The sequence below is a fragment of the Nyctereutes procyonoides genome, unplaced genomic scaffold (genome assembly GCF_905146905.1).
Source record: "Nyctereutes procyonoides isolate TBG_1078 unplaced genomic scaffold, NYPRO_anot_genome, whole genome shotgun sequence".
Classification (NCBI taxonomy): Eukaryota; Metazoa; Chordata; class Mammalia; order Carnivora; family Canidae; genus Nyctereutes; species Nyctereutes procyonoides.
The window spans coordinates 46,327,988-46,342,410 of NW_026575121.1; the positions used below are offsets into that span (position 1 = coordinate 46,327,988).

Below are 14,423 nucleotides of genomic sequence, written 5' to 3' on the forward strand. Positions count from 1 at the left end.
GTGGTTTTGATTTGCATTTCCCTAATGAATCGTTAATGATGGTAAGCATCTTTTTGTATGCTTTTGGCCATTTGTATATCTTCTTTCATAAATGGTTTTAGAGCCTACTTTCTCCTCCTGCTCTACCTTTGCCCAGAAGTACTTCAGGTAGTTTAATGCCATTAATGACTGCTCGAAACCATGGTTTTGAATGATTATATACTATCTGCCATACAATTTCCATTTATCTTGTTTTTCAAATGATAAGATCTTTAGGGATAGAACTTTCAGAGAGTTTTATTATTTATTCATTTATGATTGAATGAATGAATGAATGAGAGATGGAGAGAGGATGAGTGGAGAGAGGGAGCAGTAGACACCCCTGCTGGGCAGGGAGCCAGATGCAGGGCTCCATCCCAGAACCCTGAGATCTTGAGGTGAACCGAAAGCAGACACCTAACCAACTGAGCCACTCGTATCCCGCCGCCCCCCCCCACCCCCCCACCCCCAGCCAGGGAGTTTTAGTTGTAAATCTTATAATGTTGGAACAACTGTGTGCATAAATAAATATTTATTTGTTTAAGACACATGGCTGTATTTGATCAAGAACATATATATTTCAAAATAGCCTTCTAGAAGGACTGAAGCCTGAGGTTTACTTCTAATTTTAGAGTAGAATTAGCTCAGAACCTAACGCATCCATTTTCCTTCTTTCAGATATTGTTAACTTAAATAGTCTTGCTCTCATTTCCATTCTCCTCCTTTGTCCTAAGATTGTACCTTTATTTTTTCATTGCCATTTTAGTTGGACTTTGTAAGGAAGCAGAGATTGCGCATTTAATATACCAGTTTAATTAGAAGTCTATAATGATTTTCTAAAATCCTATAAATAAGGCATAGTCACATTCTCAGTATTTTACTTAAGGAAATTTCCGTGAAGACAAAGATTGAGTTGCATACTTATAAAAGTTATGAGTTGAATATAGTTAATATCTTAACCCAGAGGTTGGCAAACTTTTTCTTGAAAGAGCCAGATAATGAATATTTAAGCTTTGCAGCCATATAGTCTCTCTGTACATATATTTTCATTTTTATTTTTTGATAGCTCTTTAAAAATATAAGATATTCTTGACTTGAAGCCTGTGGGTTGGTTTGGCTCAGAGATTCTACTTTGTCAATCCTGTTCTGGTTTTATTTGCAGTGATCTTGCTAGTCAACAGAACTCTTTATTGATGAAGAATTATTTATTTATTTAGAGAGTGCTTGCACATGCATGAGAAAGAGCAAGCAGAAGGAGAGAGAGGGAGAAGGGAGAGAATTTCAGGGACTCTGCTGAGTGCAGAGCCCAACATGGAGCTCAATCTCATAACCCTGAGATCATGACCTGAGCTGAAACCAAGTCGGGTGCTTAACCCACTGAGCGACATAGGTGCTTCTTGTTTTAGGAGAATTGCAAACTCTCGTACTGTTCAGATTTTGGGTTTTTGAATAAATTACCAAGAGCTAATATTTATTATTTTAATTTTCAGATGGTGACCCAGATAACTATATTGCTTACTATCGGAGAGCTACTGTCTTTTTAGCTATGGGCAAATCAAAAGCAGCACTTCCTGATTTAACTAAAGTGATTGAATTGAAGATGGATTTCACTGCAGTAAGTGGGTCTGAACTTTCTTTAAAGGAGAATATATGGGAATTTGGAAGAGGTAATTTCGCTTTTTTAAGGTGAGGATTGGTCTGCTAGGCGTAGCTGGAGATGTAGAAGACTGCTGTGGTGTAGTGGCCTGGGCAACAAGAAAAAATCCAAAGTCCTTGGAATCAAGGGTCTTTGTGCAAGACGAACAATGGGTATAGCTGCTGAGTTTTAGAAGCTTGGCAATGGTGTTAGCTTTGTGGTTTAGAAAGACTTCTGGAGGGTGGAGTGTAGGATAGGATGTGAGTCTGAGTAACCAGTTGATCATGAAGCTGTTGAATTAAAAGACTGTCAAGTGACTGACAACTGTAGCAGAAAGGCTGTAGCAGAAAGAATAAAGAAAAGGAGATAGGTTAGGTAAGCAATGGTTTGTGGAGAGGACATAGTCAGGAATTAGACTGATCCTTCCCTGCAGCCAACACACAAGCCTCCAGAAATGGAGGAATTTACAGTCTAATGGGATGTCCTGATGATCGGCAGGCCAATGTAATGGCTTAAAATAATAGAATAAGTTAGATGGTTTCAAAATTAGTTTGGTAACTCATTTATTGTTTATACCTTACTGTATTCCAAAAAGAACTTGAGATAACTGATTAGGTAGGGGTGAATGTTTGGTTTGAAATATTACCCTCATTTTAGGATGGAATTCCCAAATGTCAGATTTTTTTCTTTAGTCTCTTACTCTACCTAGCTAAGCACAACCTTTCACAAAGGGTAAGTAGTTTATTTTCCTAGTATTATAATAGCTATTAGGTAGTTTAAGTGGCTTTTATCTTGCTTTTTGTGTGTATTGATGCACTTAACAGAGGATTAGGGCCTTTTTTATGTATTGTAAAAGTAATATATAAGTTTTAACGGACTGTCAATGTGGTTTCTGTCTTATGGTCACATTGGTCATCAGAAAGTTGGTATTCTTGGAAGAGATGGGATTATGCACATAAGAGGAATATCAGACAGAGTGGGGGAAATGATGCATGTGGAAAGGAAGAAGTGTTGTTCTTTGGTTATAGTAGAGTGAATATTTCTACTGAGAATTAATAAAAACATAATTATTCCTAGAATTTTGATTGGTAAAGTCCCAAATTATATAACTTTTTTTTTTGTGGTGACAAAAAATTATTACAATGGCAAAAAAAAAAATTAAATTGAGATATAACATCAAATCATCCTTTTTTAAATTGTATAATTCAGTGGTGTTTAGTATATTCACAAGGTTCTGCAAGCATCACCATTGTCTAGGTCCAGAACATTTTTGTTGCCTCCAAAGGAAATCTAGTACCTAGTAGCCATCCCTCCCCATTTATGCCCTGGCCTCTGGCAACCATTTATCTTTCTGTCTATATGGATTTGCTTATTTGGACATTCTATATAAATGAAATCATACAGTATGTGGCTTTTTGTGTGACTTCTTTCACTTTGCATGTTTTCAAGTCTATCCGTGTTGTAACTTGCATCAGCACTTCATTTCTTTTTATGGTTGGATAATATTCTACTTAATGGATATATCACATTTGCCTATTGATTTTTTAGTTGATGGGAGTTTGGGTTGTTGCCACTTTATAGCTATTGGTATGAACTTTCATGTACAAGATTTTGTGTCGACACATATTTTGAATTTTGGGGGGTATAGCACAAAAACTATTTTTAAGGAAGTATGGTTATGTAAAAGTTAATAATAAAAATTACACACATTCATTGGTTCCAGGAATTGTTCTCAAAGTGCCAAGTCAAATGGGCATTGGAAAAATAAATATTTCATTAATGCTTCATTAGCATATTTGGTTTTGTTTTTTGTGTTTAAAGAAAATTTGGAAATGCATGGTACTCAGAACACCTTTTTTTTTTTCCTAGGCAAGATTACAGAGAGGTCACTTATTACTCAAACAAGGAAAACTTGATGAAGCAGAAGATGATTTTAAAAAAGTGGTAAGTTCAATTTGTATTTGACTTTATGAAGATGTTGAACATCATTATGAAGATGAGTGAACATATTGAACTTTTTTTTAATAGTAAGACATTTAGTAATAACTTTATAGCTAAAAGGGAAAATCTTTTGTGTATATAAAATCACAGTTTCTGAGTTAATACATAGTGGCTGACATGAAAGAATCACTTTAATAGTTGGAGGGTAAAGTTTTGAGAAAGAATATATAATTTTTTAAAAAGATTTTATTTATTTATTCATGAGAAACACGGAGAGACAGAGACACAGGGAGTGGGAGAAGCAGGTTTCCTCTGGAGAGCCCGACGTGGGACTAAATCTTGGGACTCTGGGATCATGGTCTGAGCCAAAGATAGACACTCAACTGCTGAGCCATTCAGGTGTCCCAAGAATATATAATTTTAATTCAGTTTATATAGCTCACATGTTCTGCTTTGTTTTCCAAGAGAATCAAGAGATGTCAGCTTAACTATTCTAAAAGTCCCTTCATTTGATTTGAAAGGAATAATAAAAGGGAATTTTGTAATTACCCATATGCTACAAATTGTAAAGTGTTTTGGATATGTTGGGGGGTGGTACCGATTACATGTAACTGAAAAATGATTTGGAGAGACAGCCAATGTCTTTTTGCCCTTATGAAGCTTGTTTTTAAGATCTGCATTTTTGTTCCTTTTTTTTTTTAAGATTTTATTTATTCGTGATAGAGAGAGAGAGAGAGAGAGAGAGGCAGAGACACGCAGAGACACAGGCAGAGGGAGAAGCAGGCTCCATGCTGGGAGTATGATGCGGGACTTGATCCCGGGACTCCAGGATCACTCCCTGGGCCAAAGGCAGGCGCTGAACCGCTGAGCCACCCAGGGATCCCTGCATTTTTGTTCTATCTGGATTTGTTTCTGGGGTGGTCTAGAAAAAAGCATGTATAGGGTTGACCTTTGAGCAATATAGGTTTGAACTGCATCGGTCCACTTATACATGGGATGTGTAAGTACTATTAAGTGTATTTTCTCTTCTTTATGATTTTCTTAATAAATTTTTTTTCTCTACCTTTATTGTAAATACAGTATGGAATGCATATGCAAAATATGTGTTAATTGCTTGTTATTGATAAGGCTTCTGGTCAACAGTAGGTTACTAGTAGTTTTGGGGAGTCAAGTTATGTGCAGATTTCAACTGCATGGGGTGGGTGGCGTCAGATCTCTAATCCTGTGTCAAGGGTCAACTGTCTAAACTTCATTGTTCATTATTTGCATTTTTGTAGTTTTTAAAAATGCTTAGTTACTAGATGGTAACCACTATGAAAATAAAACCGAAATTTCTAATATTTTCATAACCTTTGTCACAATGCTCAGTCATATGCAGAGAAATCCAAAAAATGTTAGACTTAATTGTATTAAAATCTAATCAGTAGCTGTGTCATGGTCTCGGTAAAACTGGATGTCCATTTATGTTTATCTAATTTTCCCTACTAGGTAAGATCTTGAGAGCAGGCTGAAGGACAGGTGATGGGGGAGGTCATGGTGTTGGAGTCACCTTTCCTCAGCCCAGTTCTTGTATATAGAAAGTATTGTGAGAAATTTGTTGGATGGATGGATGAATGATAAAACACAATAATGGATTTCCTTCTTTTTAACAGATGGTTAAATCTATTACAATTTTTTTTTCCAATCACAACATTAGAATAGTCTTTTAGAAATAACACAATTTAGAATAAAGCTTTAGCAAAAATTAATCCTTATTGGCCAATGGATGTGTTCTTTTGGAAAAGTGAGTTCTTGGAACTTTGGGTATGTCTTGAGTTAATGTCTTTTTCTTTTCTTTTCTTTTTTTTTGAGTTAATATCTTTTCTGTGATCAATATTAAAACCTCAGAAATATGAAGGGAGACTTTCATGAGACTTTCCACTTTTAGATTGTTTTCTGATAGTCCTACTTCCACTAGTGCTTTCTTAAAACTGCTCTTATTATTATTACAGGATTCTTCCATGAGAATGTGCATCTGTACAGAATGATTTTTCACTTTTAGTTGAAATTTTTATTGAGATAATTATGAAGCAGAGAGATCCTATGTACCCTTTACCCGACACCCACTTTCTCCCAGTGGTCTTAGAAACCTGTAGTACAATATTACAACCAGGGAATTGACATTGATACGATCTACCTGTCTACTCAGATTTCCTCAGTTTTAGTGTTTACTTCTTTGTGTGTGTTTAATTCGATACCTTTTTTCTTTATGCCACAGTTAACATACTGAGTGCTTCTGTTGTCACAAGGATCCCTCCTGCTGCTCCTTTACAACCACACCCACTTCCCTACATACTGTTCCCGCAGCTCATCTATAACTTTGGGCAACCCCTAGTTTGTAATTCATTTTTAAAATTTTGGCATTTCAAAACTTCCCCTTTTTCACTATTTTGAATAAAACTGCTACAAACATTCTTGTATAGGTTTTAGTGTGAACAAGAGTTTTCATTTTCCTGGGACAAATGCCTAGAATTACAATTTTCTGGGTTGTATCATAATTGTCTGTTTAGTTTTATAGGGAACCACCAAATTGCTTTTCAGAGTGTGCCATTTTATGTTCCTCTGCATCCCTGCCAGTGCATGGTTTGGTCACTGTTTTTTATTTTAGCCATTCTGAGAAGTGTATAGTGACAGCTCATTGATTTTTAATTTGCATTTCCCTAATGTTTAATGATCTTTTCTTGTGCTTATTTGTCATCCTTTTTGGTGTAAAGACGGTTCCTGTCTTTTGCCGATGTTCTAACTGGATTGTTTGCTTTTTTTACTATTGTGTTTTGGGACTTATTTTTGTATTTTAAATGCTTTACCACATGTGTGGTCTGCAAATGTGCTTGCTCAGTCCATGCCTTATTTTCCCCTTCACAGGGTATGTCAGAGAGCAAACATTTTTACTTTTGGTGATATCAAATTTATTGGTTTTCTGTTTTCTCCTGTGTATTGTGTTTTTGGTGTCATTCTAAGAACTAGTCATCAAGCCATAAGTTTCAAAGATTTTTCTCCTGTGTTATTTTTAAAAACTTTTATGATTTTATGTTTTACATTTAAGACTGTGATCTATTTTGAGTTAATATTCATGTAATGTATGAAGCTTTGGTTGAGGTTGATTTGTTTTGTCTTTGGATATACCATTGTTCCAACTGTGTTTTGAAAGGCTTTGCCTCCTTCACTGAATTGCTTTTGCACCTTTAAAAATAGGACAGTTAGCTGTACTTGGGTGGGTATATTTCTGGGTTCTCTAATCTGTTCCATTGATCTATATGTTTATTCCTCTGCCATTGCTATATTCTCTTGATTTCTTAGCTCTGTAAAAAGTCTTTTTTTAAGAAAGATTTTATTTGAGAGAGAGAGAGTGAGAGAGAATGAGCAGGGGAGAGAGGGAGAAGCAGGCTCCCTTGCTGAGCAGGGAGCCTGATGTGGGGTTGACCCTGGGATGATGACCTGAGCCAACGCAGATGCTTAACCTACTGAGCCAGCCAGGTGCCCTTGTAAAAAGTCTTAACGGGGAGTGGAGTGATTGCTCTGCACTTTATTCTTCTCTTTCAATATTGTTTTGATATTCTCTGGCATGTGCCTTTTTTCTTTCTTTTTTTAAAGATTTTATTTATTTATTCATGAGAGAGAGAGAGGGAGAGAGAGAGAGAGAGAAAGGCAGAGACACAGGCAGAGAGAGAAGTAGGCTCCATGCAAGGAGCCTGATGCGGGACTTGATCCTGGGACTCAAGGACCACACCCTGGGCCGAAGATAGGCGGCAAACTGCTGAGCCACCCAGGGATCCCCTGGCCTGTGCCTTTTCATATAAATTTATTTTTTTTATTTTTTATTTTTTCATATATTTTTAAAATAAACTTGTCTATGTCTACACAAAGCCTTGCTGATATTTTGGTAGGAAAGGAATTGTGATAAAGGTCAGTTTGGGGAGACGTGAAATCTCTATTATGCTGAGTCTTCTGATCCATGAACACAGTATGCCTCCCCATTTGTTTAAGTCTTTGATTTAAAAAAAAAAAAAAAAAAGGGGATCCCTGGGTGGTGCAGCGGTTTGGCGCCTGCCTTTGTCCCAGGGCGCGATCCTGGAGACCCGGGATCAAATCCCATGTCGGGCTCCCGGTGCATGGAGCCTGCTTCTCCCTCTGCCTATGTCTCTGCCTCTTTCTCTCTCTCTCTGTGTGACTATCATAAATAAATAAAAATAAAATAAATAAAAAAGGTCTTTGATTTCTTTAATCAGTGTTTTGTAACTTGCAATGTACAGATCCTGTACATATTTTGTTAAATGTATATATCTAAGTATTTTTTTAGAGTGATCTTAAGTCATACTGTGTTTTTAATTTCATTTTTCACACTGAATAATCTTTTTGTTATTTTTTTCTTCAGAAAAGTACTCATGTATTTAGTCTGTAAGATAAATCTTAATGCTTATGAATGGGAGGCCAAGTTAAATCTTACCACTAAAGAAGCCACGTTTAACATGTAACAAAAATTTTGTTGTGTGTAAGAATAATTATAATTAGATTGGTTTTGGTTTAGAGAAAAATACAAGTACAGAATTTATGTAGTTTACAATTATTTTGTGTTTTATTTGCAGTAACTTGAGGTAACCTAGAAATACCTGGATTTAAGATTCAGATTAATAATAAGAAAATCTTACGTGTTGGGGTACCTGAGTGGCTTAGTTGGTTAAGTGTCTCCTTTGGCTCAAGTCATGATCCCAGGGTCCTGGGATCAAGCCCCACGGAGCAGGGAACCTGCTTCTCCCCCTCCCTCTGCCTGCTCCTTTCCCTGCTTGTGCTCACTCTCTCATTCTCTGTCTCTGTCAAATAAATAAATAAAATCTTTAAAAAAAAATAGAAAAAGGAAAATATCACATGCATGTCTTTTGTCTGAACAGTAATTATAATGTCCTAGAGATATTGGTGTTAGAGGGTCAAAATAAGAATATTGGGAAGAACTTTATCAGTTAACATATATGAAATTGATTAAATTTTAAGCATTTGGAAATCTAGATTCTACTGGGCAAATAATAAAAGGATATTATCAGATGGACAACACAAGAGATGTGAACCCAGTGTCTACAGTGTCCAGTGTTTGTAAATGAAGAGATAAACATTAGAACTATTCACAGGATCACTAGCTGTTGTGTGTAGCAAAAATAAATAACACAGAGCCTAATATTGATGGGACTTTAAGGAGATGTTTCTAGTCATATAATACTGTTGATATGGCAAATATAAACTTTTGCAGAAAAATATGGCAATAAGTATTATGGAAAAAAACATTTTGCTCAAAGATACTTATTAGAACTCTGTTTTGGAAACTCTTAGAGAATATTGTGTCAGTATGACAGAATAATGTTAACAAGAATTATTTATGTATGCTATTGATTTATAGACGTAGATGTACAAAAATAATGTCAATTAAAAAGCAAAATAAAAATTGTGTGTAAATTTTATTTTTAATTACAGAAAACTTTTATGTGTGTTAAATTGGTATAAGTGGCAAATATTTCAAATTCTCCTGCTTTAAAGTTGTATAAAACAAATTTTGAAGAAAGAAAAGTTTTAGAACAAGAGGCAGGAAACCTTGGGTTTTAGATATGCCTTTGTACTTTAACCGGGTGTTTGCATAGCGCTCAGACTGTATGGGGCATATCACTAAGGGGTTAGTCTGGATTGTTTCACTTAATCACTGTTCCACCTTTGGAGTGTGGTATACTGGTAGTCTCATTTTACAGCTGAGGAAATGGAGGTTTATAGAAATTTGGTGACTTGTCCGAATTTACACTTATAGCAAGCATTTGGTTTTAAGATTCCAGATCTTGTATTCTTAAGCACTATACTATTGGCTCTTTGCTATCATTAGTAATTGTATGCATTCTGTGAGGGCTGTTCCTATTGGATTTGGTCACAGGACTCAAACACATGTATATGTTTCACATGGTGCAGAACATTTGTTGCTATTTGCATAAGAAAATGAGAAAACATGTATTTGCTTATATACAGTATACAGATGAAAGCCTCTGGAAAGGTATGCGAGAAACAGATAATATTAGTACCTCTTGGAGGAAAAGTATAAATTGACTTTGAAAAGTTCTTACTTTCTGGGGACCTTGTTTACCTCACTGTGAAGCATAGAGATTGCATAGGTGATATCCTATCTTTAAAGTTTGGTACAGTAAAATAGATGATTTCAGGGTCTGGTTTGAAAAGATAAATTTTGTGCTATGACTGTATTTTGTCTTTACCAATTCTTATACTTTAATATTTAGAGATTTGTGAATATAGGTGATATATAATAACTTGTTTATATGTTTTTAGTTAAATGGGCTTTTTGTGGTATTTAAGAGCATTTATCAACCTATTAGGTATAGTAAAGATTTAATCTTACTAATAAAGTGCAATACACAACCAGGTAGGTGTATTCAGTTACATTTTACATGATGGAACAGAAGTTTGGATATACTTAATCTCTTTTTGAGCTACAGTAAGAATCTCATTCTTTGTCATGGGTACAGGTTACTCTGCTGCTGGAGGGTCTTTTGTAAATAAGCATCACCTCAGGTCCATACCAGCTATCCTATTCCTAAACAGTCTCTTCCATGATTTAGTTTGTCTTTGAGCTATCACTGACTCCTGCTGTAACCAGCACATGTGGTCACTTGTTAGTTCAGTTACTACTCAGTGTGCATATTATTTGCAAGGCAGGGTGGTAGGAGTTAGAGAGTTGCTGATGAAGAAAACTGGTCTCTGCCTTTGGAAAGATTATTCTAGGGTAAGAAATGATCAGGCAAATATTATACCATAATGACGAGTGTTATGATTGAGCCCTGTGGGAATGGACAGAATGGTCACCTACCTTAACTGGGATTTGGGGGTCTGGAGTCAAGAAGGGCTTTCTTAAAGGAGGGAATGTTCTGGAAATTTGAATGTTAAGAGGATGAATGAATCTGTGTTAGCAAAGTGGCTGGGAGGGCCATCCTAGCAGAAGGTGAGCATCCTTGTCAGTTAAGAAAATGATACCTCTATTACGATGGGAGCAGGAGTTATGAAAACTGGACAGGGAAGCAGCAGTCTGATTGCAGAGAGGACATATGTAGTGCCAGGAGCTGAGTTTTTGGGTTTTTTTTTGTTTTTGTTTTTGTTTTTTTGTAAATAGCTTGGAGGGTTTTACTTCTATAAAATCCAGGCTACTCTGAAGGATGAATTAGAAGACGTGAGTGGAAGCAATCAGTCTGATAACAAAGGTGTTGCAGTAAGTAATCCAAGTATGACTTTATGGAGGCCAAAGATGAGGCTAGAGTAAGTGGGGTTTGAGAGAAGTAGGTAGACATTTAGGAGATTGGCTCCAGAGAGATGCAATGAATGGGGTAAGGAAGAAGGAAGAATTAGGTATGATGCCCAGGTTTCTGGATTGTTCAAATTGGTTACAGGTCCATGCTATTCCCTAAGATAGGAGTCCAGAGAGAAATTATTTAGGGGAGAAGGATGGGTAGAGAAAATAGAACTCTCTTTTCTTTTCTTTTCTTTTCTTTTCTTTTCTTTTCTTTTCTTTTCTTTTCTTTTCTTTTCTTTTCTTTTCTTTTCTTTTCTTTCTTCTCTTTCTCTTTCTCTTTCTCTTTCTCTTTCTCTTTCTCTTTCTCTTTCTCTTTCTTCTTTTTTAGAGAGAGAGAGTTGGTGGGGAGGGAGGGGCAGAGACAGAGAATCTTAAGCAGACTATGTGCTGGACATTCAGGGCTTGATCTCACAACCCTGAGATCATGACCTGAGCCGAAATCAAGACTTGGATGCTTAACTGACTGAACCATGCAGATGCCCCTAAAGTTTATTTTAATTTCAGTTAGTTAACATACAGTGCTTAGTTTCAAGTGTATAGTATAGTAATTCACCACTTCTATACATTACCCTGTGTTCATCATCACAAATGCAGAAGCTTTTTATTTTGATGTAGTTCCAGTAGTTTATGTTTGCTTTTGTTTCCTTGCCTCAGGAGACCTATCTAGAGAAAAGTTGCTATGGCCAATGTCAGAGAAATTACTGCCTGTGCTCTCTTCAAGGACTTTTATAGTTTTAGGACTCACATTTAGGTCTTTTATCCACTTTGAATTTGTTTTTGTGTATAATGTAAGAACGTGGTCCAGTTTTGTTTTTTTGCATGTGACTGTCCAGGTTTTCCCAGCACCATTTGGTGAAGAGACTCTCTTTTACCCAATTAGATCTCCTGCTTTGTCAAAGATTAATTGTCAAAGATTAATTGACCATATGAATGTGGGTGTATTTCTGGATTTTGTATTCTGTTCCCTTGATCTATATGTCTGTTTTTGTGCCATCACCATCCTGATTTGATGACTACAGCTTTGTAATATGAGTTGAAGTCTTATATTTTGATGCCTCCAGCTTTGTTTTTCTTTTTCGAGACTGCTTTGGCCATTTGTGGTCTTCTGTGGTTCCATACAGATGTTAGGATAGTTTGTTCTAGCTCTGTGAAAGATGCTGTTGGCATTTTTGAGAGGGATTGCATTAAAGGTGTAGATTGCTTTGGGTAGTATAGATATCCTAACAATATTTCTTCTTCTAACCCGTGAGCATGGAATGTCTTTCCATTTCTTTGTGTTGTCTTCAATTTCTTTCATCAGTGTTTTATAGTTTTCAGAGTACAGGTCTTCTACTTCTTTGGTTAGGTTTATTCCTGGGTATCTTATTATTTTGGGTGCAACTGTAAATAGGATAGCTTTCTTTTTAAAAATTTATTATTATTATTATTATTTTAGGATAGCTCCCTTTTTTATTATTTTTTTATAAATTTATTTTTTATTGGTGTTCAATTTGCCAACATATAGAATAACACCCAGTGCTCATCCTGTCAAGTGCCCACCTCAGTGCCCGTCACCCAGTCACCCCCACCCCCGCCCACCTCCCCTTCCACCACCCCTAGTTCGTTTCCCAGAGTTAGGAGTCTTTCATGTTCTGTCTCCCTTTCTGATATTTCCCACTCATTTTTTCTCCTTTCCCCTTTATTCCCTTTCACTATTTTTTATATTCCCCAAATGAATGAGACCATATAATGTTTGTTCTTCTCCGACTGACTTATTTCACTCAGCATAATACCCTCCAGATCCATCCATGTTGAAGCAAATGGTGGGTATTTGTCATTTCTAATGGCTGAGTAATATTCCATTGTATACATAGACCACATCTTCTTTATCCATTCATCTGTCGATGGACACCGAGGCTCCTTCCACAGTAGTTTGGCTATTGTGGACATTGCTGCTATAAACATCGGGGTGCAGGTGTCCCGGTGTTTCATTGCATCTATCTTTGAGGTAAATTCCCAGCAGTGCAATTGCTGGGTCGTAGGACAGGTCTATTTTTAACTCTTTGAGGAACCTCCACACAGTTTTCCAGAGTGGCTACACCAGTTCACATTCCCACCAACAGTGCAGGAGGGTTCCCCTTTCTCCACATCCTCTCCAACATTTGTGGTTTCCTGGTTAATTTTAGGATAGCTTCCTTAATTTTTCTTCCTGCTCTTTCATCACTGATGTATAGAAATGCAACATTCTGTAGATTGAGTTTGTATCCTATGACTTCACTGAATTTGTTGATCAGTTCTAGCAGTCTTTTGGTGGAGTCTTTTGGGTTTTCTGTGTATAGTATGTCATCTGCAAATAGTGAAAGTTTTACTTCTTCCTTACCAATTTGAATGCCTCTTATTTCTTTTTGTTGTCTGCTGTAGCTAGCACTCCAGTACTATGTTCATAGAAGTGGTGAGAGTGGACATCCTTGTCTTGTCCCTCACCGTAGAGAAAGGCTAGGAAGAAAAGGGGATAGTACCTTTTAAAGGCATGAAATAAATTTGGTTGTAATTTAATACGAATATAGCAGTCTGTGCTATGAATGACTCAATATAGTTGCTCTAGTTTTCTTTGAATCACATGTAATACTGGATCATATAACATGATTCATCAAATATAAGGAGCCATCAGTTGTAACACATTATTGCCTTATGTACTCTTAAAAGAATAAACGCTGTTGGTTAAATAATACCTTCTTATTAACAATATTTTTACTTTGTGTTTATAGAGTCATTTGAGACTTAGATATCACACTGCTCTATTCATTGCTTTGTGCATACAGCAGCTTTTTGAAGACTTTATTTTACTTATTAAAAATTTAATTTATTTATTCACGAGAGACTGAAAGAGGTAAAGGCACAGGCAGAGGGAGAAGCAGTTTCCCTGCAGGGAGCCCAGTGTGAGACTTGATCCCAGGACCTCTGGATCACGGATCACGACCTGAGCCAAAGGCAGATGCTCAATCACTGAGTCACCCAGGTGCCTGCTTTTTGAAGACTTTACATGGCTGTTAAACTTAGTTTGTATGGTACCAACAATGTTAATAACTGGACTGAAGTGTGCTAGACCATTTTATGCATATGCAGTCACCTTGATGGGCTCGTTTGATAAGACTCCATCAATTTAAAGATTCATCGCACTTTGAGGGAAATTGAAGTATGCTTTATCACTGCTCAGATGTGAGGCAGAAGGGGAAAAGATACCACCAGTAAAATGGAGTCAGACACCTAATTGCATAAAGGAAAGAAGAATCTAGCATGATGCTAGGCTTGTCCTAAATAATAAGAGGAACTATTGTTTGAACAGGATGGGATGGTGAAGGTGATGGTGGCAGTGGGATGGAAATGAGATGTGAAATTCTTGTTAGCTTTGTTATTGAGATGCCCTTAAGATGTTGTGTTGGAGGGACACCTGGGTGGCTCAGTGGTTGAGCATTTGCC

At 36.6% G+C, this 14,423-nt stretch overlaps 1 protein-coding gene across 1 annotated transcript in view; it reads left to right on the forward strand.

Moving 5' to 3' along the window:
- The window catches only part of DNAJC3 (DnaJ heat shock protein family (Hsp40) member C3), an 86,873-nt gene that overhangs the window by 25,063 nt on the left and 47,387 nt on the right, over nucleotides 1-14,423 (forward strand). Inside the window, exons 3-4 of the mRNA XM_055335810.1 lie at nucleotides 1,509-1,633; nucleotides 3,524-3,598. Coding sequence (XP_055191785.1) covers nucleotides 1,509-1,633; nucleotides 3,524-3,598 — 200 coding nt within the window. The remainder of the gene's footprint in view (nucleotides 1-1,508; nucleotides 1,634-3,523; nucleotides 3,599-14,423) is intronic.